General features: G+C 48.8%; 1 protein-coding gene across 1 annotated transcript; it reads right to left on the bottom strand.

The window, feature by feature from the left end:
* Window positions 1-6631: 6631 nt before the first annotated feature.
* On the bottom strand, window positions 6632-9622 carry FZD2 (frizzled class receptor 2). The gene has a single exon (XM_075350247.1). It carries the CDS (start codon window positions 9236-9238, stop codon window positions 7574-7576), a length of 1665 nt encoding a protein of 554 aa, XP_075206362.1. The 5' UTR covers window positions 9239-9622; the 3' UTR covers window positions 6632-7573.
* Window positions 9623-26622: the final 17000 nt, after the last annotated feature.

Here is a 26622-nt window from a genome sequence, read left to right as displayed (position 1 = left end):
CAGAGCCCCGAACTAAACCCAATTGAGCATCTCTGGAGAGACCTGAAAATGGCTGTCCACCAACGTTCACCATCCAACCTGACAGAACTGGAGAGGATCTGCAAGGAAGAATGGCAGAGGATCCCCAAATCCAGGGGTGAAAAACTTAATGCATCATTCCCAAGAAGACTCATGACTGTACAAGCTCAAAAGGGAGAGTGCTTCTACTCAATACTGAGCAAAGGGTCTGAATACTTATGACCATGTGATATTTCAGTTTTTCTTTTTTATAAAATTTGCCAAAATTTCTACATTTCTGTTTTTTTCTGTTAAGATGGGGTGCAGAGTGTACATTAACGAGAAAAAAATGAACTTTTTTGAATTTACCAAATGGCTGCAATGAAACAAAGAATGAAAAATGGAAAGGGGTCTGAATACTTTCCGTACGCACTGTACACAGAAAAAAACAGGAGGATCAGGGTAAAATCTGCTGCTGCTCAGACACTATACGGCTTTTCTTCAGATTTCACTAATTTACATTGAAAAGTTGAAGCTGTGGTCAAAATCTGCAACAGAAATTGAAACGTTGGGGATTTAGGAATCTGCGTCACAGGAATAGAAAACGTCTGAAGCTTGTGGAGAAGACGTGCCCGTATCTCAGGCACATGACAGGTATTGGAATATACGGAAGATTTTTGGAATCACAGACATTGGCAGCATTTCCATTCTGTGTAACTTACTATTTACCTGGCAGATGCCTGAATCTGGGATTACATGAATGCCCCAGGTCACATAATATGTCAGTGCTTTACGACTGCCCCTCTGACGCTGTGATGTGGCTTCATTGGAGTTATACCAGAAGAGCAGACATGAGGCAAAACTAAATATACATAAAAGGTTGAGCGTAGACAAACAGGTGGGGGTTAGTGACGAAAGATGTGTTTTTCGCAGGCCGCTTCTTTAACTTGTTTGATCTTCGGATATGAATCGATGACACATCAGAAGATTCCTACTTCATGCCCCAGGAGAAATTGGCCTTCATGTACTTGCTGGCACCTTGATATCCCACAATAGGTGCGCTGGTGGCTTCTAAGGAGGCCTGTGTCAGTGCGTCCAACGCCAGTGACACTCAGCTGACCTCAAACATTGGATTAGGGTCCCGTACATGTACAGACATTTTACTCCATGGTCATAGACGTTTTCACTAATGGAATAACATCACTACTCAGACATCAGATTATAGATTATCACATTATGTGAAAACAGACGTGTAGGATTAGTGCGAATGGCTGGAAAGGCAAACTTCTATTTGAAGTATATCAAGTATTTTAGTTATAAACTCAGGATCCGAAGCTGTAGCGTATAAATTGTGTGATATTTCTAGGACAGTTGTTAATAAATCTAGTCTAATCTCCATTTAATAACATTAAAGGGAGTCTGCCACCAGGTTTTTGCCACCTAATCTAAAAGCAGCATAACGTAGGGGCAGAGACACTGATTCCAGTAATGTGTCACTTACTGGGCTGCTTAGTGTAGTTTTGATAAAATCACTGATTAATCAGCAGTAGATTATCATTAGAGGGCTACTTGGCGTGTTGCCAGGTAATCCAGCATATTCATGAGCTCTGCATAACTGCTAGATCTGCAGCAGAGAAGACATTGATTTTATCAAACCGACAGCAAACAGCTCAGTAAGTGACACAGCTGGAATCAGGATCTCTGTCTCTACATTATGCTGCTCTCAGATGGGGGAGCAAAAACCTGGTGACAGATTCTCTTTAATCACAATAGTTTTAAATGTTAGTAACAGATTTTGTTAAACTGAAAATGGATATTTTACCCTTCCCCACAATTATATAGGTTCCATAACCCTCTACTAACATTTGTATGAATCTTTAAATCAGTAATCAGTTTCAGGATGACACAAAATGACACCTTTAAGGCTGTTTTCACACATCCGGTAGGTGCAGAGCCGGCCAGTCCGGCTCTAAAACCTATGCAACGGATGCGGCCAAAAAGCCGCATCCTTTGCATACGTTTTTTAAATGCGGCCCGTCCGAGCATGCGGAGTGGAAAAAAAACGCAAGCGGCGGCCGGATGCTGTTTTTGCCGCATCCGGCGTTCATAGGCATGCATTCAAAAATGTGCCGCATCGGCCGGATGCGGCGCAATGCGTTTTTTTTTGCCGCACAATAAAACATGCCAGGCAATGTTCCATCCAGCCGCCGCATCGGCTAAATCTGCCACATGCGGCAAAAAACGGATGTAACGCAAGCCCATGCGGCACAATGCGGCACTAATAAAAGTCTATGCAGGAAAAACGCAACCGGCAGCAAAAAAAAACGGTTGCATTTTTCCTGCAAAGTGCCGGATTGTGCCGCACAGGAAAAACCGGAGCAGCCTAAGCTGGAGTCACACTAGTGTATGGCATCCGATGCAATATCTTAATGACCCTCGGCTCCCGCTCTGCTACGAACGTGAGCCGAATGTCATGCGACTGTGATCCAATCTCGCGATTGAATCACAGCTGCGGAAGAGAGGGAGTGAGTAATCTCTCCATCACCTCCATTGTCAGCCTGTGCGCATATCACACTGCATTTGGTTGTCATCAGAGTGCAGTCCGATGATTCACTCGTACCCACAGACATGTATGGGTGCAAGTGATGAGAAATTCGCAGTCGCACCATGCTGCGATTTTTCCTCAGTCCGATTAGGGCTGAGGAAAAACTTGCAGATCTGAGCTGCTGTATTGTCTTAAATGGGGCCGAGTGCAATGCGAGATTTTTTCACATTGCACTCGTTTGAGTCATACGCCAGTGTGACTCTGCCCTTAAAGGGGTGGTTCACTGCTTAGCTTTACTAGCTACATTGATATAAGGTTCAGATACAAGGCTTCTCTCAAATACCTTGTGTTAGCAATAGTGCCTGTGAGCAGTGGTATTGCGGGCCACTTATCCCCATTGCTTGACACCCTTGCTCCATGACCTGAGATCCGGTAATCTCAGGTCATCTTCCAGTTAACTTGACATCACTGAGCTTGGCCCCAGTCTCCCTGAGTGACTGGGCTGTGGGCAGAGTTTCACCGCTCGTCACAGCCCAGCATCTCAAGCGCTGCCTCCTTCGCTGCAGAGCGTCTCAAGTAAGAGCAGTTCTGGACTGTGTTGTGCATGGAAACTCTGCCCACAGCCAGTCACTCAGACTGGACCCCGCCTCGGTGATGTCAGGTCAACGGGAAGTTGACGTGACATCACCAGATCTCAGAGGTCACGGAACCCAGGGGTCACATGATGGGGATGAACGGTCCACAAAAGCGCCGCTGAGAGGCACTAATGCCAACACAAGGTATTTGAGAGAAGCCTTGTTTCTGAACGTTATATCGATGTGGCTAGTAACGCTAAGTAGTGAACTACCCCTTTAAGGGTATGTTCAGACTGGGCAGATTTCTCCTGAATCCACAGATGGACTTAATTGAAAATCCAAGACAAAAAGCCTGCATGTATTACACCATATGCAATGCAGAAAGTAAAATCCATACTATAAACAGCAACATAAGCTGACAAGCTGTAGATGTAAAGCCTGTGTCCTATGTAACTATCTGCCTGTGAAAACATACCCTAAGGCTATCTATTCTTTTTGCAGCATTTTTTCTGCTGGAAAAACCTGGTCTCTTCGCAATAAAGAAGCTTCTCACAAAAAAAAAAACAAAAAAAAAACAGGTATTGCTTAGTTTTTGCTTTTTTTCTTGCTGTGGATTATGCTTGTCATCTGGGTACAGTACATGTTTAATAAAATCAGTTTTATTCATGTTTTTTTGCACTTTCTCATTGCTTTCTACAGTAAAAAATGCTGCAAAACAGATTTGTTAACTGTTCACTGTAAAATACTGATAATTTTTTTGACCCCTGGAGAGAAAATCCACAGCGTATCCGCCCCCTGTGAACATACAAATGACCGGTACTGATATCTCCTACAGGCTATTTCAGTGGATATGCTGCGGGGACACAACAAATATTTAGTAGTTCATAATCCGGATGCAATGGTGTGTAAAGCGTTAGCCCACGGACAGCTGATCTAAGCAATAAAAAAGCCTCCGATTATATCAGAGGACACAGGCATTTGCTGAAACACTGCTTCTCTGTCAGAGCACAAATACCCAGTTGTCAGAATGTCCCACATAGCTCCGACAACCCAATCACTAAGACTAGGACGAAGGAGTCTACAATCACTTTGGCTTATACTGACCATTAATTAGCACTCACCACCAATGTCTGTTCAGTCCACCCCACCACCATTCAATGTTATACACTATGGTTAGGTAATAGCCAACAAGGAGTATTTAACCCTTATGTCCTGAAAAAGATTTGTAGGACCCTGGTCCAGAAGCCACAATAGTAGTCCATGACTGCTGATCCAGAGCCCTCCGCTTACCTGCCGCCATCCCGATTAGATCTGTGTACACAACTACAATGTTGCATCAGACCTACAAATCAGAAGAGGCGACAAGGATGCCAGCAGGAAGCCACGGGCTACCAATGTGGCCACTGGACCAGGGTCTTGCAAAGCTATTTGTTCAACTCAACCAGAACAGCATAGCAAGCATCTGTATACCTCAGACTTTATAATATGCTTAACAGATTGAACAAAGTTTGACTTTAATTTTTGTATATACATATATCTAAAATATCTAATATATATATATATATATATATATATATATATATATATATATATATATATATATATATATATATATATATATATAAAAAATATATTTTATATATATTATATATAAATATAAAAAATTATATATAATACATATACTTTTTATAATTTTTTATATATATATATATATATATATATATATATCCAAAGCTATGTTTACATGTCCAGTAATCATCCTTTAGAACCGATCCAGCATCAATCCGTTGACAAAAAATCTGTCTAGGCACAACTTTGTGGTCTGTCTAAAAAAAAACGGATTTCTGGATCCATAATTTTAACACTGAAGTCTGTTAGCCATCTGATTTTCTTCCATTTGAATAGGCTCTGTTTTCTGCTTTACTGCATCAGTTCCAAATGGAAGAAAACGGATGGATATGTAACGGGCTTTAATGTTAAAAATACGAATCCCGTTGAAATCAGGTTTTTTTTAAGCCGGACAAAGAAGTTGTGTTTCTACAACTCTTATCAATGGATCGATGCTGGATCTATTTTAAAGTATGATTATTGGACATGTGAACATGAACTAAGGCCAAGTGCACACATTGTTTAGTGAGTTTTGTATGGCAGTATTTGTAAGCCAAAACCAGGAGTGGGTAAATAATGCAGAAATGGTGATGTGTTTCTATTATACTTTTCCTCTGATCAGGGCGTACATAGAAACATGGGGCCCCATAGCAGAGGTTCTAATTCCCCTCCCCCACCCCAAAAAAATAACAATATTCAACTGGGTCACATAATAGCATATCTCACAACTTTTCAGCCCTTTCAAAGTAATTCTCCTCCTATTGAAGCCTCTAGACTTCCTTTTGATTGAAGCTAAAAAGTATGATGTCAACAAAAGTGCCCCACAAACACTGTATGATACCCCCAAAGTGAATTCCTCCACACTGTATGATGACCCTACTGTACCACCCTCTACTACCCCAGCAAAGTGTAGTGACCCCAACACTGTATGATCGCCCAACTGTGACCCCACTCAGCCCTCCATGCAGTATAATGGGCCTACATAAAGTATAATGGCCCTCACAACTCTTCACATTGTAGAAGGGTCTACAATAGCCCTTCAAGCAATATAATGGCCCTCACACAACCCTCCGCACAATATATCTTTCACACTGTATAATTGTTTGCATACAATATAATGGCCCACAAATAGCCCTTCATAATGTATAAAGGCTCCCTCATAGCCGTCCAAAAAATATAATGGCCCCCACACAGCCCTCCATAAAGTATAATGGCCCTCACATAGCCCTCCATATAGTATAATGGCCCTCACATAGCCGCCTATATAGTATAATGGGCCTCGCCCAAAAAGGGGTGCATGTGTTTCTATTAGCCCATGTGCACACATTGAGTGTTTGGTGAGATTTTTACCTCAGTATTTGTAGCCAAAACCAGGAGTGGAACAATCAGTGGAAAAGTATACACATGTCACCACTTCTGTATTTATCACCTACTCCTGGTTTTGGCTACAAATACTGAGGTAAAAACTCACCAAATACTCAGCATGTGTACACATGGCCTTACAGTTACTGAGGTAAAAAACTCACCAAATACTCAGCATGTGCACACATGGCCTTACAGTTACTGAGGTAAAAAACTCACCAAATACTCAGCATGTGCACACATGGCCTTACAGTTACTGAGGTAAAAAACTCACCAAATACTCAGCATGTGTACACATGGCCTTACAGTTGCTGAGGTAAAAAACTCACCAAACACTCAATATGTGCACGTGGCCTAATCCAGTTTTTAGTGCATCTTTTTTGAGCCAAAGCCAAAAGTGAATACATATATAAGGGAAAGGCTAAACCGGTGGACCTCCAGCCATTGGGCGCACTCAGGTCTGAGCATTGGCTTGTATTGTATTGATACTTTGCAGGTAACATTCATAGTGATGAATATCCATTTAAATCAATTGAATTCCACCATATACAGAATAAAAGAGGATACCTTTTTTTTGTCGTTCTTAACAAAAATATTTTTTTGTCATTTTTAATTTCAAAATGAGTAAAAATCAACATATTTAATAACAATTCATCATGTATTCAGTTTCGAAGAAATGCTGGTTCGTACTGAAACCCGAGATAGTGAGCAAGGTTTACCAATGATACGTCCCTCTGAATGTTCGACGCACACAAAATTGGGTAGCTGTCGAATCTGTACCATGAAAACACTTGTACATCAACGAAGTATCTCCAGCCAACTGGTATCATCTAGAGGAGTGCCGGACTGTCTGTCCTCTCATAAACTGTACTTTACAAACGCAAAGAAAACCTAAAATAGGAAAAAATGTTGTAATTCAGACAAAAAAGAGCTGAGAATTAAAGTATTAGAAAAATCAATCGCCCTTCAATAATCCAGTTGTGTCGTACCGACAAACTACAGCAGCAGCACAGTGATCTGTGTATAGGTGTTGATGTACCAACAGACGCACACATATACTAAGATGATCTCTACAAGTTCTTTGGTTGGCTTATATGCAAACTAATACAAACTCCATGTTGGGCAGCATATAAAAATAGTAAAAATACTGTATATAATATCCAGGAAGAGCCAAAAACAAAACAATGCAGTCTAGGTATCTCCATTTCTCACAAGGCACAGTCAAGTTAATGAAAATGTTTGAGAAACGAAGGATGAGGGTCTTTTATTCCATGAAATCCTTTCTGTGATTCGCCAATTTTAATCTTATGTTTTAAATAGAAATATATAATTTACAAAAAAAAAATTCTATTTACAGTCTTAATTACAACTCCAGAAAGATGTGCCTGAAGGTAACATATGGAGATCTACATACACAGCATGGAGTACGAAGAAATTGGAGAAACGTCCAAGTTGGTTCCAGGCCCCATCATGAAGACCTCAGGCCTCACACCGTTGTCTCTCCGTGTTTGCTGTTGGTAAGTCTGGTGTAAAACTTTCTCCATGAATGAAGAGTTTTGCCTGACCAAATCCAGAACCCAGAAGTGATGCCAACAATGAGAGTCATGAGATACTTTATCATATAGACTGTGAAGTCTGGAGTCATGCGTGGGGTGTACTGCAGTGGGCAAGGGATGGCTAGGCTCTTGCAATTCTGGCTCACCCAGCTACGCTCCCAGTGCTCCCTAAAGGCTTGCTCATAAAAGTAGCAGGCAATGACAATCGTGGCAGGTACTGTGTAAAGAACGCTGAAGACCCCAATCCGCACCATCAGCCGCTCTAGCTTCTCCGTCTTCGTGCCATCATGTTTCATGATGGTCCTGATTCTGAAGAGAGATACAAAACCAGCAAGCAGAAATGAGGTTCCAATGAAGAGGTAGACAAATAGGGGAGCCAGCACAAATCCCCTCAGTGGGTCAATGCTATTTAGTCCTACAAAGCAAACTCCACTGAGAAGGTCTCCATCTATCTGCCCCATGGCTAAAATGGTGATCGTCTTTACAGCTGGCACTGCCCATGCGGCCAGATGGAAGTACTGGGAATTGGCTTCTATTGCTTCATGTCCCCATTTCATGCCAGCGGCCAGGAACCATGTTAAAGAAAGAATGACCCACCAGATAGAGCTAGCCATGCTGAAGAAGTAAAGCATCATGAAGAGAATTGTGCACCCTTCCTTCTTGGTACCTTGTACGACAGTTTTATAGCCATCCTCCGAAAAGCCATCATTGCAGACTACTTTATCTCCAAGCACAAAGCCTGCAATGTAAGCCACAGACACCATGGTGTAGCATCCAGACAAGAATATAATAGGTCTTTCCGGATAGCGAAATCTTTGCATATCCACCAGGTAAGTGGTCACTGTGAAGAACGTTGATGCACAGCAAAGTACTGACCAAATAAGAATCCATACTCTGGCAAAGCGGATCTCTTCTTGACTGAAAAACATGAAGCCATCATTTTTAGATGGTTCGCAAGGAGCAGCGCAGTCCTTCTCTCCTAAAAATCTGTAGTTGAGATAGGATGGTACCTTCAACACCCTGGGGCAATGGAAGGGATGGTCAGGTGTGGCATAGATTGCTGGTCCAACAGTCCCATGAAGTGGTGGGCTAGTGGTCAACAAAGCTGAAGCTCCATCTTCCGAGTGGTTTTGTCCAACACATATCTGCTCGGCACCATGACGAGGAAAGTTTTCACACCTTAACCGCTCTGGCCATTGGAAGCCAAACTTGTTCATGAGGGCTTCACAGCCTTGCCTTGCACGTTCACATATAGAGCGGCAGGGAGGGATGGCCTGCTCCAGCACGGTGCACACCGGGGCGTACATTGAGCACAAGAAGAAGCGCAGTTCTGAAGAACACTGGACTTTAACTAGGGGGTAGAACTGATGGACCTCCAGCCCAGCATCCTCCTGATTGGTGTGCCCCAAAAGGTTAGGCATGATAGTCTGATTGTATGCAATGTCTGTGCACAGTGGAATGGAGATAGGCTGGCAGAAGCCATGCTCTGGCACTGAGATGCCCTTTTCACCATGGAGCTGTGCGTTGGCCAGTAAACACAAGGCAAGAAATGGGGAGAGGGTTTGAAGAAGGGTGGCTTTAGGCACACCCTGCATGGTCAATGATGGGGAGAAAACAGGACTTGTCACCTGGGTAGAGGTAAAGTCAGAGGAGCGGGTCCAGAGCAGCAGTCACACGTGTCTTCTCCAGTCCTTGCTGGGACAGATCTGCTGCGACCAGACAAAGTTGTGCTTGTCCTCTCCAGCCTCCCCCTCCCCGGAGCTCCGCTGTGTCACCTCTGCTGCTGCTTCCACCGGCTCCGTCCTGCACAGCAGTGATCTATGGCCGCTCCTCAGCCAAGCACGCTCTCTCGGATGGGCACTGGGCTCCGGCAGCGCAGCCTCTCCCCCTGGTTCTGATTCGGATCACTTTCCCTTTGTGCTCTGCTTCTCCAGTCACTTCTCAACAATCAGTTTCAAGGCGCCCTCTGTCCCGGGACCGGATCCTTCTCTCCAAGCCAAAACTCAGGGGCTGCCTTGAAACCGCCCCTCTCCCCCCTCCCCAGGTCCCAAAACCCTTCCCCAAAAATCCCACTTCACCAATCAGACTGCTGGGTTCAGTGCAGGGAGGGGGAGACAGCGCACCCCTTCTGGATAATCAGGAGCATGTCTATATAGGATCAGGGAACTTATTCTCCGACCCTACCCCCATCCCATAAAGTGCGAGTCACCGAGGATCCGATTTCGCGTCCTGCCATGCACAATGCGCGGCTGCAGCCCATAAAGCACGGCCAATCACACGCAATCTATACACAGTATGAGGCGGCAGGAGCCCAGCACCCTGCCTAATCCACAGCCCTAATCCAGCACCCTGCCTAATCCAGCACCCTGCCTAATCCACAGCCCTAATCCAGCACCCTGCCTAATCCAGAATCCTAATCCAGCACCCTGCCTAATCCACAGCCCTAATCCAGCACCCTGCCTAATCCAGAATCCTAATCCAGCACCCTGCCTAATCCACAACCCTAATCCAGCACCCTGACTAATCCAGAATCCTAATCCAGCACCCTGCCTAATCCACAACCCTAATCCAGCACCCTGCCTAATCCACAGCCCTAATCCAGCACCCTGCCTAATCCAGAATCCTAATCCAGCACCCTGCCTAATCCACAACCCTAATCCAGCACCCTGACTAATCCAGAATCCTAATCCAGCACCCTGCCTAATCCACAACCCTAATCCAGCACCCTACCTAATCCACAGTCCTAATCCAGCACCCTCCTAATCCACAGTCCTAATTCAGCACCCTGCCTAATCCACAACCATAATCCAGGACCCTGCCTAATCCACAACCCTAATCCAGCACCCTGCCTAATCCACAACCCTAATTCAGCACCCTGCCTAATCCAGAATCCTAATCCAGCACCCTGCCTAATCCACAGTCCTAAACCAGCACCCTCTTAATCCACAGTCCTAATCCAGCACCCTGCCTAATCCAGAATCCTAATCCAGCACCCTGCCTAATCCAGAATCCTAATCCAGCACCCTGCCTAACCCACAGTCCTAATCCAGCACCCTCCTAATCCACAGTCCTAATCCAGCACCCTCCTAATCCACAGTCCTAATCCAGCACCCTGCCTAATCCACAGCCCTAATCCAGCACCCTGCCTAATCCACAGTCCTAATCCAGCACCCTCCTAATCCACAGTCCTAATTCAGCACCCTGCCTGCTCCACAGTCCTAATCCAGCACCCTGCCTGCTCCACAGTCCTAATTCAGCACCCTGCCTGCTCCAGAGTCCTAATCCAGCACCCTGCCTGCTCCACAGCCCTAATCCAGCACCCTGCCTGCTCCACAGCCCTAATCCAGCACCCTGCCTGACCCACAGTCCTAATCCAGCACCCTGCCTGCTCCACAGTTCTAATCCAGCACCCTGCCTGCTCCACAGTGCTAATCCAGCACCCTGCCTGCTCCACAGTCCTAATCCAGCACCCTGCCTGCTCCACAGTCCTAATCCAGCACCCTGCCTGCTCCACAGCCCTAATCCAGCACCCTGCCTGCTCCACAGCCCTAATCCAGCACCCTGCCTGACCCACAGTCCTAATCCAGCACCCTGCCTGCTCCACAGTGCTAATCCAGCACCCTGCCTGCTCCACAGTCCTAATCCAGCACCCTGCCTGCTCCACAGTCCTAATCCAGCACCCTGCCTGCTCCACAGTCCTAATCCAGCACCCTGCCTGCTCCACAGTCCTAATCCAGCACCCTGCCTGCTCCACAGTCCTAATCCAGCACCCTGCCTGCTCCACAGTCCTAATCCAGCACCCTGCCTGCTCCACAGTTCTAATCCAGCACCCTGCCTGCTCCACAGTGCTAATCCAGCACCCTGCCTGCTCCACAGTCCTAATCCAGCACCCTGCCTGCTCCACAGTCCTAATCCAGCACCCTGCCTGCTCCACGGTCCTAATCCAGCACTCTACCTGCTCCACGGCCCTAATCCAGCACCCTGCCTGCTCCACAGTCCTAATCCAGCACCCTGCCTGCTCCACGGTCCTAATCCAGCACCCTGCCTGCTCCACAGTCCTAATCCAGCACCCTGCCTGACCCACAGTCCTAATCCAGCACCCTGCCTGCTTCACAGTCCTAATCCAGCACCCTGCCTGCTCCACAGTCCTAATCCAGCACCCTGCCTGCTTCACAGTCCTAATCATGAGTTTTTACTGGGATGATAGCAAGACTCTCATCTAATTTCACACTCTGTTCATAAGCAGCTCTCCGTCCTGGCCCTAATAGATCTCACAGGGTGGGTGAGGTGTGTGAATGAATTTAGGCTCCTCAGTGATATTAAAGGGAACCTGTCATCAGAAATTTACCTGTAAACCTAAAAGTTCCCCCTCTGCAGCTCCTGGGCTGCATTCTAGCAAGCTTCCTATAGTTTTTGTGGCCCCTTTTATACCAAAATAAATACTTTATAAACTTGTACCTTTTCATATGCAAATTTTGTAAATCGTCCATGGGGGCGGGCTCTCTGAGATCCGTTGCTGTTCCTCCAGCAGATTTACGCCGCCCCCGAACGCTGAATTTCAAACCTCAGGATGCCGCCCCTGGGCGCCCGTGGTCCCGCGCATGCGCTGTGCGACTGTAGCGGGACTGTGCACTGTGTGCACGTGTGACCGCTGGTGACGTTTTGCGCAGGCACGAGGTTATGGGCGGCGCTGTGAGTGTCATCAGCAAGTGCCGCCCATAACCTCGTGACCGCACTTTCCCCTTTGCCTCCTGCGTTCTGCGCAAGCGTCTCCTCGTAACCTGTGGTGGCCTGATCCGCTCCTCCCATCTATTTCCTGCTGCAGGGCAAGATGGGAAAGGTGACGTCGGATTATTTGGCCAGCGCTTGCGCAGAACACAGGAGGCAAAGGGGAGAGCGCGGCCACGGTATTATGGGCGGGCACTTGAAATGCAATCACAGCGCCGCCCATAATCTCGTGCCCGCGACCACGTCACCAGCAGTCCTCGCGTGCACGGGACCTCTGGCGCTGTGGGCGGCGTCCTGATCTATGAAATGAAGCAATGGGGGACGGCGTAAACCAGAAGGAGGGACAGTAACCGACACCACACGGCCCGCCAACATGAAAAATTTACAAGAATTGCAGACAAAAAGGTACAACTTTATAAAGTGTTTAATTTGGTTTAAAAGGGGGCACAAAAAGTACAGGAACCTTGCTAGAATGCAGCCCACGAGCTGCAGAGGGGGAAACTTTTAGATTTAAAGCTCAATTTCTGATGACAGGTTCCCTTTAAGGTCAACTCTTGCCTGTGATCTGACGACATTCCTATAGTTTTGGTTTAGGGATTTGAGGACCATACACAGATATGCCTCACTGCTAGAACGAAGCCAGTTAAAAGTGCTTTGCAGTAAGAAGAGAGCGCCTCTGTTCTTAATGGCATTTTTGTTTCCATTCTTTTTTTCCACCAAGGCAATGTTCCCACGTAGTGTAAATGTTACATTTTTTTACGCTGCAGTTTTTTTTAAATTTTTTTGCTCAGAAAATCTACGTTTTCCCTGTTAAAGAAAATTGATGTGATTTAGTGACAACTCATGCCTAATGTATAAGAGGTTATTGAACTGTGCGGTTTTGTGGTGTTTTTTTTTTTTTTTTGTTATAGAAGCCTGAAAAACCACATGTAAAAAAAAACTGTCGTATTTTTAAGTACAGAATCAAAGCTTGTCTGCTTTAAAAAAAAACAACAAAAACTTGAATTCTGCAGAGATAACTCATCAATTAAAGGTTAAAATTACAATAATCACAAAAGATTGTCAGTGCGTATTTTGGCGTGAATACTTAAGGGTACTTTACACGCTGCGATATCAGTATCGATATCGCTAGCGAGTGTTCCCGCCCCCGTCGGTTGTGCGACACAGGCAAATCGCTGCCCGTGGCTCACAACATCGCCCGGACCCGTCACACGGACTTACCTTCCCTGCGATGTCGCTCTGGTCGAAAAACTGCCTCCTTTCTAAGGGGGCGGTTCGTGCGGTGTCACAGCGTCGTCACACGGCAGCCGTCCAATAGCAGAGGAGGGGCGGAGATGAGCGGCCGGAACATGCCACCCACCTCCTTCCTTCCTCATTGCCGGTGGACGCAGGTAAGGAGATGTTCGTCGTTCCTGCGGTGTCACACGTAGCGATGTGTGGTGCTGCAGGAAGGACGAACAACATCGTTACTGCAGCAGCAACGATATTAAAGGGTGCTTTACACGCTGCGACATCGCTAACGATATATCGTCGAGGTCACGTCGTTAGTGACGCACATCTGGCGCCGTTAGCGACATCGCAGCGTGTGACACCAATGAGCGATGATCAACGAGCGCAAAAACGTGAAAAATCATTGCTCGTTGACATGTCGTTCATTTCCTTAATATCGTTGCTGCTGCAGGTACGATGTTGTTTGTCATTCCTGCGGCAGCACACATCGCTATGTGTGACACCGCAGGAACGACGAACATCTCCTTACCTGCGTCCACCGGCAATGAGGAAGGAAGGTGGTGGGCAGCATGTTCCGGACGCTCATCTCCGCCCCTCCTCTGTTATTGGACGGCTGTCGTGTGACGTCGCTGTGACGCTGCACGAACCGCCCCCTTAGAAAGAAGGCGGATCGCCGACCAGAGCGACGTCGCAGGGATGGTAACTCCGTGTGACGGGTGTTAGCGATGTTGTGCGCCACGGGCAGCGATTTGCCCGTGTTGCACAACCGACGAGGGCGGGTACGCTAGCGGTACCGATATCGCAGCGTGTAAAGTACCCTTAAGGAAATGAACGACGTGTCAACGAGCAACAATTTTTCACCTTTTTGCGCTCGTTGATCGTTGCTTATTGGTGTCACACGCTGCGATGTCGCTAATGGCGCCGGATGTGCGTCCCTAACGACGTGACCCCGACGATATATAGCACCCTTTACAGAAAACACGCGGATAAAAATCTGCAGAGAAAAAACTCAGCATCTACGCAATGTGTGAACATAGTCCAAAAACACTGTGGGGAGTGTTTACATTAAAGATGTCCAACAAGATCATAAAAAGTTGACAAAGATAGTGTTGCGTCCGGGTGGTGGATCCTCTGGGCCGTGCCCTGGACACCTCTGGCGAGGCAGCTCAGAGCTACCCCAAGACTGGGATAATCCAGCAACCTCACCAAAGGGACCAGGGACACGGTAGCCGGAGCACAGAGAGGACTAAGATTGGAGTCCTTTCCAGAAGCTGGAATGAGTGAGTCCCTGGGGACCTAGAGTTCCTGGTGCCAGGTTGGATGACGGTGCACAGGTACCGGTGCCGGGTAGAGTCGTTAGACGAGAGCAGAGTCCAACCGGTAGAGGAGGCAGAGGTCACCGGGTGAAGCCGAGGTTAGGAGACGGGTTGAGACTGGAGAAGGTGATGGAGTCTCAGCTGACAGTCCCCGTAGAACCACTCGGACGGGTTGTGATTAGGACCAGGTTTAACTTGGCAGGATAGTCCCCGTAGGACCTCTCGGACAGGTTGTGGACAGGACCAGGTTAGGCTTGGTAGGACTGGTTCTGTGGAAGACAGAAGGTTAGAAAGAGACACAGCAAGGAGGGATCTGGACTCCTAGCTACAGAACTCGTAGAACAGGCGCCGCCCATATGACAGGAAGCTCTTTATATACTCTAATCCTGACTCAGGCAATATCCTGTTTCAGGGGCGCTGGCCCTTTAAGAGGAGGTCAATGACCACGCGCACGCCCTAATGTGCATGCGTGCTGCCCGAGTACCGGAGGCCAGAGCAGGGAGCGGTGACGAGGATGCAGGGTAGTCAGACAGGGTGTCAGGGGTCGCAGAGGAGCGCCGGGAACGGGAGACTGGGAGCCTGGAGGGAGCAGAGCAGGACGTGTGGCTGGAGACATGAGGCCCGGGGACCGTGGTGGTGAGTGAGGGACGGCGTCGGGACCCAGGGAGCGTGACAGTTAGTCAATGTAATAAAGAATCAAAATAACCTATACTTATCTTTCTAGTATAATGCACACCGTCTTTTTCAGGCAGAATCCGCCTGGAATTCCCCTGAAATAACGACCATTAATATGCACGTTCCTCCTTCTGTCACTTTGGAGACCCTGAAGTACTTGAAAGAAGTGACCTGTCCATTCTTTGGCGGCTAACTAGTGGCAGCTCTCCATAATTGAAAGTTTACAGTAAAAGACGCTGGCCAAAAATGACTGAAAAAATGCCAATGAAACTGCTTCAGGAAATTATCCGCTGTCCGAAAAAAACATTGAGTGTGCACAAATCCTTATCAAAATATCACCTCTCCCCGCTATCATGGGTTACATGGCTGCAGCGATGATGTGCGGTCTACACACATGACCTCTTCAGCCAAGTAAACATAAACTGGTGGCAAGCATTGCGGATATAACAGGTTAGTATGGGTTCTTTTGTCACATTCCCAGCCTTTATGATCTAACACAACAACTTTAATGTCTATAAAGAAATATTAAGCACATTATATATAAAGCGCTTTGGTTTTTGCAATTTTTTTTTACTGTTCCTCCGTTTAAGTCATAAAATCATAGAATGGTTGAGTTGGAAGGGATCTCAAGGGTCATCATGTCCAACTCCCTGCTCAATGCAGGATTCACTAAACAATCTCAGACAGATATTGTCCAGCTTCTGTTTGAAGACTTCCATTGAAGAACAACTCACCACTAGAGAGTGAATGCTCTCGTTTGCCTGGCTCGCACGGACTTTAGCTAAAAGTTCAGTTCGGGATCCGAACTTGACCCCGAATGCTATATTAGTCAATGGAGACCTGAACTTCTGTACAGTAAAGTGATTGTAGTTATCGCTAGGGGGCCGCATAATGAGGGCAATTGCCCTGCAAACAAATGAGGATAAGGAATAAAGAAAAAAAAAGTATGTGAGGTTCCGCCTATTTTTCATAACCAACGCAGATAAAGTAGAGAACTGCAGGCTGCAACCCTCAGCTGTCAGCTTTACCTTGGCTGGTTATCAAAAATAGGGAGGATCCCACGCCATTTTTTAAAAAAATATTTACATAACTAAAAAAAAACAGCTTTATCAGCCAAGGTAAAGCAGACACCTAAAAGTTGGTACAATCAGGCTGGGCGTGCCTGTGGTTATTTGGCCCTTCCCAGCCTAAAAATATCAGCCTGCAGCCAACCCAGAAGTGGCTCACCCATTAAATTCAGGCGCTTTGAACATCTCTTCCCAATTGCCCTGGTGTGGTGGCAATCGAAATTGAATAAACATTCCCCCACACTTCCTTCCACTTGAATAAAAATGTTCCAGTACGAGACCCTGACATCCAGTGTCTGGTACAAACCCAGAACTTTACAGTTCGGGTTCCCTTAACCCTACTCACCACCTGTCATGGCAGCCTGTTCCACTCATTGATCACTCTCACTGTTAAAAAGTTTTTTTTCTAATATTTAATCTATATCTCATTTTTTGACACCTGGGACACATCCATGGGTGGAGGTAGATAGATAGCCAGACCCACCCATCCAGTGCTTTTTTGCGGCGGTACGTGCCGGTACGGCGTACCGGAAAATCTGAAGAGCGCTGAGGGCCAGCACCTCTGGCTCTGTCCACATGGCTAATTTGTAAACTATATAAATTAGCCATGTGTGGAGCAGAGGCACAAGCAGAGCAGCTACTGGAGCTGCAGGACCTGCGATGATGTCACGTACATGTGACTCGGGTGGGCGGAACCATGGAGTTTTGCCCAGCGGGAAAGAAGCTAGAGAAGATGGAGGAGTGCAGGGTATGTGAGAAGGGTGCAGAGGGCGGCAGGCTGTGCAGGGGGAAGAAGGATGCAGGGAGGATAGAAAGATCAGGGGTATGGAGAATTGAGAGACAAGGGGGATGGAGGATGGAGAGTTCAGGGGGATCGAGGATGGAAGGAGCAGGAGGATCGAGGATGGAACGAGCAGGGGCATGGAGGATGGAGAGACCAGGGGGATGGAGAATGGAGGGAGCAGGGGGATGGAGGAAGGAGGGAACAGGGGGATGGAGAACGGAGGGAGCAGGGTTCATTGAGTTTTGTTTCGTCAAACTTGTCTTAGATGGATAAAATAACGCACTATTTCTCGGTCGATGCGGCTCCTGCACGCAAAAGCCCGAACAGACGTGGAGACAGAAACAAGTCAGATGACAGATCAGAACGTGTCCACCAGTTCCTCAACTATCGAACCTGCATCAGCTAGTGTTAATGATTCAGATGAATTTGGTAGAAATTTGGCGTTTCTTATAGAATACAGTCTAGGTAAGTTGAAAACCATATTTTGCAAGTGGAAAAAAACGATTATACAGTACTAGAAATAGGCCTGATGCTATCGTATTGGGAGTGCAGTGAAAAAAACATCTGTCTATGCTTAGTGGTGCTGACAGGAGCAGTGGTGAGTGGGGCTGGGGGCATTCAGATCTGGTGGGGGGGCATACAGATCTGGTAGGGGGCATACAGATCTGGTGAGGGGGGCTGGGGGCATACAGATATGCTGGAGGGGCTGGGGGCATACAAATCTGGTGGGGGGGCTGTGGGCATACAAATCTGGTAGGGGGGCTGGGGGCATACAGATCTAGTGAGGTGGGCTGGTGGCATACAGATCTGGTGGGAGGTGGTCTGGGGGCATACAGATCTGGTGGGGGGGGGGCTGGGGGCATAGAGATCTGGTGGGGGCCTACAGATCTGGTGGCGGGGCCTACAGATCTGGTGGGGGGGCTTGGGACATACAGATCTGGTGGGGGGGTGGGGACATACAGATCTGGTTGGGGGGGCTGGGGGCATACAGATCTGGTGGGGGGGAGGGGGCCTACAGATCTGGTGGGGGGAGGGGGCCTACAGATCTGGTGTGGGGGGGCTAGGGGCCTACAGATCTGGTGGGGGCTGCGGACATACAGATCTAGTGGGGGGGCTGGGGACATACAGATCTGGTGGGGGGGGGCTGGGGGCATACAGATCTGGTGGGGGGGAGGGGGCCTACAGATCTGGTGTGGGGTGGCTAGGGGCCTACAGATCTGGTGGGGGGCTGCGGACATACAGATCTGGTGGGGGGGCTGGGGACATATAGATCTGGTGGGGGGGCCTACAGATTTGGTGCAGGGGCTGGGGCCTACAGATCTGGTGGGGGGGCTAGGGGCCTACAGATCTGGTGGGGGGTGGCTGGGGGTATACAGATCTGGTGGGGGGGCTGGGGTATACAGATCTGGTGGGGGGTGCTGAGGGTATACAGATCTGGTGGGGGGGGGCTGGGGGTATACAGATCTGGGGGGGGCTGGAGGTAAACAGATCTGGTGGGGCTGGGGGCATACAAATCTGGTAGGAGGGCTGGGGGCATACAGATCTGGTGAGGTGGGCTGGTGGCATACAGATCTGGTGGGAGGTGGTCTGGTGGTATACAGATCTGGTGGGGGGGGCTGAGGGTATACAGATCTGGTGGAGGGAGGCTGATGTCCCCTGCAGCAATGAGCACATTATTTAGTAATGTGCTCCTGCTGGTTCCCTTCTGTCCCCTATTATGCCATGTCTCACCTGTCCTCCGTGTCCGCGGAGCCTCCAGCTGCAGCAGACAGATTCCTCCGTGATAGTGTGGCGCCCTGGAATAGCCAGGTAGCCACAGACAGAACACACACACACCCCCACCCCCGGACAGTTACATTAGTCAGAAACAAAACCCTTGTTGCCTCCCTCCAGGGTCTGATGTCCACACCAGGTGGGGCGGAGCCAGGCGGTTGGCCCCACCCACCGATAAGTTCACAGGCCTGGAGGCGGGAAAAGCAATGAGTTAGAGTTTGGAGGAGATAAAGTTTGGAGGTGAACGTGAGAGGTCACGTACTGCAAGTGTCTGGGTCAGAGCCCAGGCACTGAGAGCAAGGTTGGCAGACGGTGGTGGCCGTCTGCAGGAGTTGGTGGAATTCCGCAGAGCCGTAAGGACCGGGGCTGGGCGGTGGCCCACCGGTACCGGACCGGGGAACAGAGTGAAGCTAAGCACACACAGGCAGGGCCATTGGACCCCGACCAGGCTTGGAGCCGCCGTCAATAGTCAAATCCGAATGTGACAGGAACCCCCGGGGTTCCTTAACAACCAAGTCCCGATTGAAGGCAACCGCTCACACCGTGAGGACATACAGCCACCGCCACCGGATAGAAGTCCAAGGGCCAGCGCCTGCGGGCAAAACGGGCTCCTCCAGTATCTATACACCGGCGAGCAGACTATCGTTGGGAAGCCATTGGAGTCAACACAGTACACAAAGATGCAGGGAGAGACAGCCACCATCACCTGTCCGGGGAGAGAGACACTGCAGCCGGCTGCGGGACCCGTCCATCCAGCCGTTTGGTTTACCGGAGACTTTGTGCATCAATTGCTGAGTGAGTACACCCGTGCCATCCGGCACCGTGCCGCTCTGTCCCTGCAACCCTGTACCTCACCGACCCTGCCTCCCCATCACACCACCGGGCCCCGGGACCACCAACCCCTACCCACGGAGGGGGAAAACACCATCCCAGCTGCTCCCTACCATCGCTCCCAGGATCCCCGTCACCAGCAGCGGTGGTGCCCATCTTCACCACAACCCGTGGGTGGCGTCACGGACTAAATCCCCAAACAAACCACCCCCTTTTCACTCACGGGCGAGGAGCGCCGCTCGAGTCCCCGGATCCGGCCCACCGCTCAAGCCACCGAGCAGCAGCCGCAGCGCCGGACCCAAGCGTTAGCGAGCGCAGCGCCCCGCCGCCCACGACAACTTGGCGTCTGCGAACAGGATAGAACCGATCTACTTACCAGTAGAAGTGCGCCTTGCAGTCTCCGCCGGCGGCGTCCGGCCGAAAAATTGAGAGCGCCGCCATCTTTGGCGCAAAAATCTCCCGCTCAAGTGTCTTCCCCGAGCAGGGAAGGCGCGAAAGCGAAGCCCCGCCCCCAACAAGCGGAAGTGCTAGAAAGAACCAAGGGGGGGCGGGTGAAAGCCTGCCTAATGTAGCCGAGGGCATAAAAAGCGGGGACGCCAGGACTCTGCAACATACCCAGTTCCTGGAAGCAGCTTGCAACATGTCCGCACCACCTGAGAGGCCTGAGTCTCCGAAGCCTGCCCCCGGGACTGCGGCGTGGCTGAAAACCGAAGTAATGCTGCTGTGCTGTCGTAACCGGGCCCAAGTACGGGACGTGCTGGATCGCTGGACCGCTGAGATGGAGGAGCTGGCTGGGGTCGTGTGGGCGCATGAAATAGAGGCCATGCTAGAGGAGCTGGTGAGTGACCCACGCCCTTGTGTCCCTGAGGGACCGGCCGCTCGGCTGAAGGACTCGGTCAACCTCTGGCCCCAGCAGGGCCCGCCCCATCGCCTGTGCTGGCCGCTCGCACAGCCCCGCTTAGGCCGCCGTCCCCGATGGAGGTGGCGGAGTCCGTGCTGCCCCGCCATTGCCCGGAGGACCGAGAGGACGCCAGCCAATCAATAGCTGGAGCGGTTGACTTAGAAGAACCGATGGCGGGCCTCCGTATGCAGACCGATGACGGATCGCTTGCCACTGAGGAACCACAAGTCTGGGCTCAGTTGGAAACCGATGCTGTCCTGCCGGGTCCCGTCATTAGCTCCCTGGAGTCAGATGACAGCGGCTCGGGGGCTGACACAGAGCCTGTCTCAGAGGAGGAGGGAAGCTTCGGCTTGTATGACATGGAGGCCACTTACATTCCTCGGAGCGGAAATAATGGATGCCGGGCAGTCCTTCCTCGTCGCGCCTGCCGTGCGCTGGAGGGCAACGTTTAAGGTGACCTGAAAAAAAATGTTTATGTTTTAAATGTTTAGAAAAATAAAACCGGTGATGGACGGGCAGCCCGCGGACGGTCTGCGTTTTACCAAGGGGGAATGTGGCGCCCTGGACTAGCCAGGTAGCCACAGACAAAACACACACACACCCCCACCCCCGGACAGTTACATTAGTCAGACACAAAACCCTTGTTGCCTCCCTCCAGGGTCTGATGTCCACACCAGGTGGGGCAGAGCCAGGCGGTTGGCCCCACCCACCGAGGAGTTCACAGGCCTGGAGGCGGGAAAATCAGTGAGTTAGAGTTTGGAGGAGATAGAGTTTGGAGGTGAACGTGAGAGGTCACGTACTGCAAGTGTCTTGGTCGGAGCCCAGGCACTGAGAGCAAGGTTGGCAGATGGTGGTGACCGTCTGCAGGAGTTGGTGGAACTCCGCAGAGCCGTAAGGACCGGGGCTGGGTGGTGGCCCACCGGTACCGTACCGGGGAATGGAGTGAAGCTAAGCACACACAGGCAGGGCCATGGGACCCCGACCAGGCTTGGAGCCGCCGTCAATAGTCAAATCCGAATGTGACAGGAACCCCCGGGGTTCCCTAACAACCAAGTCCCGATTGAAGGCAACCGCTCACACCGTGAGGACATACAGCCACCGCCACTGGCTAGAAGTCCAAGGGCCAGCGCCTGCGGGCAAACTGGGCTCCTCCGGTATCTATACACCGGGGAACGGACTACCGTTGGGAAGCCATTGGAGTCAACACAGTACACAAAGGTGCAGGGAGAGACAGCCACCATCACCTGTCCGGGGAGAGAGACACTGCAGCCGGCTGTGGGACCCGTCTATCCAGGCGTTTGGTTTACCGGAGACTTTGTGCATAAATTGCTGAGTGAGTACACCCGTGCCATCCGGCACCGCGCCGCGCTGTCCCTGCAACCCTGCAGCTCACCGACCCTGCCTCCCCGTCACACCACCGGGCCCCGGGACCACCAACCCCTACCCACGGAGGGGGAAATCAACATCTCAGCTGCTCCCTACCATCGCTCCCGGGATCCCCGTCACCAGCAGCGGTGGTGCCCATCTTCACCACAACCCGTGGGTGGCGTCACGGACTAAATCCCCAAACAAACCACCCCCTTTTCACTCACGGGCGAGGAGCGCCACTCGAGTCCCCGGATCCGGCCCACTGCTCGAGCCACCGAACAGCAGTCACAGCGCCGGACCCGAGCTTTAGCGAGCGCAGCGCCCCGCCGCCCGCGACAACTGGGTGCGGTGTACGGAGCGGCCGCTGCAGGATGTTGTTATGGCTTTACTGCAGTTGAATGCTTTACGGCGCAACAAAGCATTCAACTGCAGTAAAGGGCTGACAGCAGAATCGGCGGCGGCCCCGGACAGGTGAGTATACAGCAGTGTGTGTGGCTGTGTTGTGTGCATGTGCGCTATGTGTGTGTATGTGCTCGGTGTATCTATGTGTGTCTGCTGTGTGAGTATATGTGTGTATGCGTGCGTGCGTGCAGTGAGGACCCGGAAGGCGGAGCATCGTTTTAACTGCGGCTGCACATCGGACAATGCCGAAGTGCATCACGGAATAGGGGAACAGACAGAACTGGTGATTATGCAAGTAGATTAGTCATTTTTTATTTTTCTTTTGAAATCTGAATTACATAGTTTTTGAATGAAATTAGCTACAGACTACAAAACTGAATAATGAGAAACAGGGCCGCACTGTCCATTGGACAAGTTGAGCAGTTTGCTCAGGTGGCACTATATTCAGGGGGGCGGCAATGCGGCCGGGGGGCGGAGCTGTATGGGGACTGCCGTTTTCCCCCACCCAGTGCCTCAACAGGTAAAAACCGTGCACAGGATCTCCCGGCCGCCCCAGCGCGACAGCACCCCCCGCTTCTCAATCTCAGCCGCCGGCTGACAGATCCGCACCCGCTCCTCAATCTCAGCTGTTGGGGGCCTGACCGCCTCAGAGATGCGTACCGGCAAATATTTTTTTACAAAAAATGCGCTGCACCCATCTGTCCAGTTATCTGTAAATCTGACCCTATGAATGCCTTAACAAGACTCATGGCACTACAGGTTCCAGAACTGAACAGTACCTGAACAATTTTTTTTTTTTTTTTTTTGAGGAAGGTAGCCATAGTGATATTCCAGAGTCTTCGTGCTACCAGTAACATGAAAGCCCACTATATTTCCGTTAACAGATGATCGACCTGAGTGCGGACTTGTAGTTGAATACTAATAGGTGGTGATTTGGGCACAGAACATTTTGGATCAGTTCACATTTATCCTAAGGTGAGCGCTTACATCAGAGTTTCCATCTACATCTCCGAATTACCGTACATCATTTAGATGAAAACCCCGATGGGTTATTTCATTAATGAGGCAGCAGAGTTATTTTTTAATCCGTTTAGCCTCTATTCAGCGGTGTCCAATCTTTTCAAAGGTGAACAAAACTGTGGATAACCGCATTTTTGGATACACCTAAAAAGATCGACACTGAAAAAATCATAGGCCAGACAGGAGTTCAAAGGGACTCTCTCTGCCTCATTGCAGTGAGTTTTCCGTTGGGAATTTTGTCTGAATCATGTTTCTCAGACATCTAATCTCTGGTGTAAGCACTCAGCGTAGAGCGCAGGATAAATATGAGCCGCGCTGTACTGTGACCTTTGGGGGCAGAATGAACAAATCCACAGCAGTTGAAGAATTGGCTTTATTTTTTTTATTTTTTTTATGCCATTCACCTTGCAGTATAAATGATCAGGCACCTTTATTCCATTTGTCAGTACGATTACAGCAATACCACATTTATACCAGATTTATATTTTTTTTAGGTTTGGGTACTATGACACTATAAAACGCTTTTTTTCAAAATAAAGGTTTTTTGCATCATCATATTTTGAAAGCCATAATTTTTTCTTATTTTTCTGGCGACAGAATCATGTGAGGCTTGTTTTTTGCGGGATGAGTTGGAGTCTTTATGGGTACCCTTTTGGGCCACATCTTATTTTTTGATCGCTTTCTTTTCTGCTTTTTGTGAGGCAGAATCATGAAGAAGAGTAATTCAGGAATTGTTTCTTGTTTGTTTTTTTTGCTCCATTAACCATGCTGTAAAAGTGATAAGACAGATTTATTATTCTGGTCAGTACAATTACAGCAATATCACATTTATATAGTTTTTTTGAAATGTTTTGTCGCTTTTACACCTTAAAAACAATTTTCTAGAAAAAAAATAGTTTTTGCATTGCTGTATTCTGAGAGCCATAACTTTTTTATTTTTCCGCTGATAGAGCTGTATGGTGGTTTGTTTTTATTGCGGGACAAGATGACGTTTTCAGCGGTACCATTTTCATTTATACTTGACTTTTTGATCGTGTTTTATTCCACTTTTAATGTCAGTTGTATGATGAAAAGAGATAGTTTTTGCTACTTTTTTTTTTTTTACCGTATTCACTGAAGGGATTAACTAGTGCAGGGGTGGGGAACCTTTTTCTGCCGGGGCCATTTGGAATTTTCTATCAACCTTCGGGGGCCGCACAAAATTATCTGCTTGAAAACTACCCTGCTATATTTGGTAAAAAAAAAATTAATTACCTCAACCCTACAGTGATGGCTGGGGCTGCTTCTCTTTGGTGTGGCTGTGATGTTAGGTAATATGGATCATGTTGTTTCTCACAACTGCTCTTCCAGGTTTGTCTCGGTCTGGAGAGGCTAGGGCATATACAACACAAGAGTGGTTGGGGCATATATATCACAGGAGAGGCTGGGGCATAAAAATCACATCAGAGGCTGGGGCATATATATCATATGAGATGCTAAGGCAAAAAACATCACAGGAGAGGCGGGGGCATATACACAGGTGAGGCTGAGGCATATACATCACAGGAGGGGCTAGGGGCGTATACATCACAGGAGGGGCTAGGGGTGTATACATTACAGGAGGGGCTGGGGCATATAAATCATAGGAGGGGCTGGGGGCATAAAAATTACAGGAGAGGCTGAGGGCATATACATCACAGGAGAGGCTGGGGCATATACATCACATGAGAGGCTGAGGGCATATAAATCACAGAAGGGGCTGGGGGCATAAACATTTTATAAGAGGCTGGGGCATATACATTACAGGAGGGGCTCGGGGCATACACATTACAGGAGGGGCTGGGGGCATATACATTACAGGAGGGGCTGGGGCATATACATCACAAGAAGGGCTGGGGCACAGACATCACTAAGTGGGCACGGATAGCACTAGGAGAGCATGGACAGCACTAGCAATGGCATGGACAGCACTGGCGGTGGCACAGACAGCACTGGCAGTGACACGGACAGCACTGGCGGTGACACGGACAGCATTGGCGGCGACACGGATAGCATTGGCGGCGGCTTGGACAGCATTGGCGGCGGCTTGGACAGCAATGGCGGCGGCTTGGACAGCACTGGCGGCGGCACGGACAGCACTGGCGGTGGCATGGACAGCATTAGGGCTTTTTTGATACGTTTTTGCGGCGTTTTTTAGCTGCAGATTTCCCTTGGTTTGATGCAAATCCATGCTAATAAAAAGCTGGTTTTTACAGTCCCAGCAAAGTCTGAGATCATCAGGTTTTTTTCCTGACTGTTTTGTGAAATACCTGCGTTTTTTGGTCAGGTTTTTAAAGAATGAGCATGTCAATTCTTTGCTGCAGATTTGCTGCGTTTTTTCATTGATACAACCCATTTTGTAGAAAAAAAGCAGCAAATCCGCACCAAATCTGCAGCAAAAGCGCCACTAAAAAAATGCATGAAAAACGCACCAAAAACGCAGATGACTCAAAGGAGATTTCCTGGCACAAGATCAGGTTTTGGTCAGGAAAAAAACTTAGAAAAAAAGCCCTGTGTGAACATAGCCTAAACATGTTTACAATCAAAGTATTGTTTAGAAGCAGGGTTTTTCGTGGCTTTCATGTGATGTCTTGTCACTTTATTAATCAATTTCCCATGACATCACAATTGAAGCTTTAAACCATCATCTCTCAAAATATAGGACCTAATACAAAATATTTTGCAGGTTACAAGATTTTTAATGTCCAACAATTATTTTTGCTTTGATGAAGACTGTTACTTATAACATAAAGGAGCCTCTATGGGAGCCAAATATTCACCGTCCTTAGAAAATTTAGTAATTTCCTACTGGGAAGAATTATATCTGTACTGTGACAGTAACTCTTTTGTGCTAGATGTCTTCTGG

The sequence above is a fragment of the Anomaloglossus baeobatrachus genome, chromosome 5 (genome assembly GCF_048569485.1).
Source record: "Anomaloglossus baeobatrachus isolate aAnoBae1 chromosome 5, aAnoBae1.hap1, whole genome shotgun sequence".
Taxonomy (NCBI): domain Eukaryota; kingdom Metazoa; phylum Chordata; class Amphibia; order Anura; family Aromobatidae; genus Anomaloglossus; species Anomaloglossus baeobatrachus.
This window is presented reverse-complemented; position numbering and strand designations above follow the sequence as displayed.

Bases quoted from the DNA above. Each gene is read 5' to 3' on its own strand.
- FZD2 (XM_075350247.1), bottom strand. From the start codon at position 9,238: ATGCAGGGTGTGCCTAAAGCCACCCTTCTTCAAACCCTCTCCCCATTT.